This window comes from Poecilia latipinna, unplaced genomic scaffold, assembly GCF_001443285.1.
Source record: "Poecilia latipinna isolate Pla-1442-1.1 unplaced genomic scaffold, P_latipinna-1.0 Scaffold817, whole genome shotgun sequence".
Taxonomy (NCBI): domain Eukaryota; kingdom Metazoa; phylum Chordata; class Actinopteri; order Cyprinodontiformes; family Poeciliidae; genus Poecilia; species Poecilia latipinna.
This window is the reverse complement of record NW_015113433.1, coordinates 258,594-260,391: the sequence shown is the minus strand read 5'-3', so window position 1 is coordinate 260,391 and position 1,798 is coordinate 258,594. Positions and strand designations below refer to the sequence as shown.

The 1,798-nt window shown below is 42.4% G+C and overlaps 1 protein-coding gene across 1 annotated transcript; it reads right to left on the bottom strand.

Annotated features, from left to right (window-relative positions):
* Positions 1-73: 73 nt before the first annotated feature.
* Positions 74-1,791, bottom strand: LOC106956433 (cylicin-1-like; the record flags this gene model as incomplete). The annotated part of the gene is made up of 1 exon (XM_015047264.1): positions 74-1,791. A coding segment is annotated over exon 1 (1,429 nt), but the record flags the coding sequence as incomplete, so codon positions are not given.
* Positions 1,792-1,798: the final 7 nt, after the last annotated feature.

The following is a 1,798-nucleotide window of genomic DNA, read 5'->3' as shown; positions in this document are numbered from 1 at the left end:
GATGCATCTCTCGTTGCTGCCTTTCTCTTGATCTTGCGTTTAGATTTCTTTGATCTTTTCTTCTCATCCTTACGGTCTCCATATTGTTGCGCTGTCGAGACCGTTTCTTCTTCTATCACCTGCAGTACTTCACAGATGGCTGTTTCATTTGTGTTTATCTCGTTTTCAATGGTCTCTGCCTGGTCTCCAACTATTTCCGGTACGGAAACTTCTTTTTCAATGTTTTCACCAGAAATGTCTTCGTCATTGACAGCTTTCAGGTCAGATGCATCTCTCGTTGCTGCCTTTCTCTTGCGTTTAGATTTCTTTGATCTCTTTATCTCATCTTCCGGGTCTCCATTTTGTTGCGCTGTGGAGACCGTTTCTTCTTCTATCACCTGCAGTACTTCACAGATGGCTGTTTCATTTGTGTTTATCTCGTTTTCGATGGTCTCTGCCTGGTCTCCAACTATTTCTGGTACGGAAACTTCTTTTTCAATGTTTTCACCAGAAATGTCTTCGTCATTGACAGCTTTCAGGTCAGATGCATCTTTTGTTGCTGCCTTTCTCTTGATCTTGCGTTTAGATTTTGTTGATCGCTTTTTCTCATCCTTCTGGTCTCCATTTTGTTGCGCTGTGGAGACCGTTTCTTCTTCTATCACCTGCAGTACTTCACCGATGGCTGTTTCATTCGTGTGAATCTTGTTTTCGATGGTCTCTGCCTGGTCTCCAACTATTTCCTGTACTGAAACTTCTTTTTCAATGTTTTCACCAGAAATGTTTTCCTCATTGACAGCTTTCAGGTCAGATGCATCTCTCGTTGCTGCCTTTCTCTTGATCTTGCGTTTAGATTTCTTTGATCTCTTCTTCTCATCCTGGTGGTCTCCATATTGTTGTGTTATGGAGACCGTTTCTTCTTCTATCACCTGCAGTACTTCACAGATGGCTGTTTCATTTGTGTTTATCTCGTTTTCTATGGTCTCTGCCTGGTCTCCAACTATTTCCGGTACGGAAACTTCTTTTTCAATGTTTTCACCAGAAATGTCTTCGTCATTGACAGCTTTCAGTTCAGATGCATCTTTTGTTGCTGCCTTTCTCTTGCGTTTAGATTTCTTTGATCGCTTCTTCTCATCCTGGTGGTCTCCATTTTGTTGCGCTGTGGAGACCGTTTCTTCTTCTATCACCTGCAGTACTTCACCGATGGCTGTTTCATTCGTGTGAATCTCGTTTTCAATGTTCTCCACCTGGTCTCCAACTATTTCCGGTACAGAAACTTCTTTTTCAATGTTTTCACCAGAAATGTTTTCATTACCGACAGTTTTCAGTTCAGATGCATCTCTCGCTGCCGCCTTTCTCTTGATCTTGCGTTTAGATTTCTTTGGTCTCTTTATCTCATCCTGGTGGTCTCCATTTTGTTGCGCTGTGGAGACCGTTTCTTCTTCTATCACCTGCAGTACTTCACCAATGGCTGTTTCATTCGTGTGAATGTCGTTTTCGATGATCTCTGCCTGGTCTTCAACCATTTCCGATACTGAAAGTTCTTTTTCAATGTTGGCACCAGGAATGTTTTCCTCATTGACAGCTTTCAGCTCAGATGCATCTCTCGTTGCTGCCTTTCTCTTGATCTTGCGTTTAGATTTCTTTGATCTCTTCTTCTCATCCTGGTGGTCTCCATTTTGTTGCGCTGTGGAGACCGTTTCTTCTTCTATCACCTGCAGTACTTCACCGATGGCTGTTTCATTTGTGTTTATCTTGTTTTCGATGATCTCTGCCTGGTCTCCAACTATTTCCGGTACTGAAACTTCTGTTTCAATGTTGT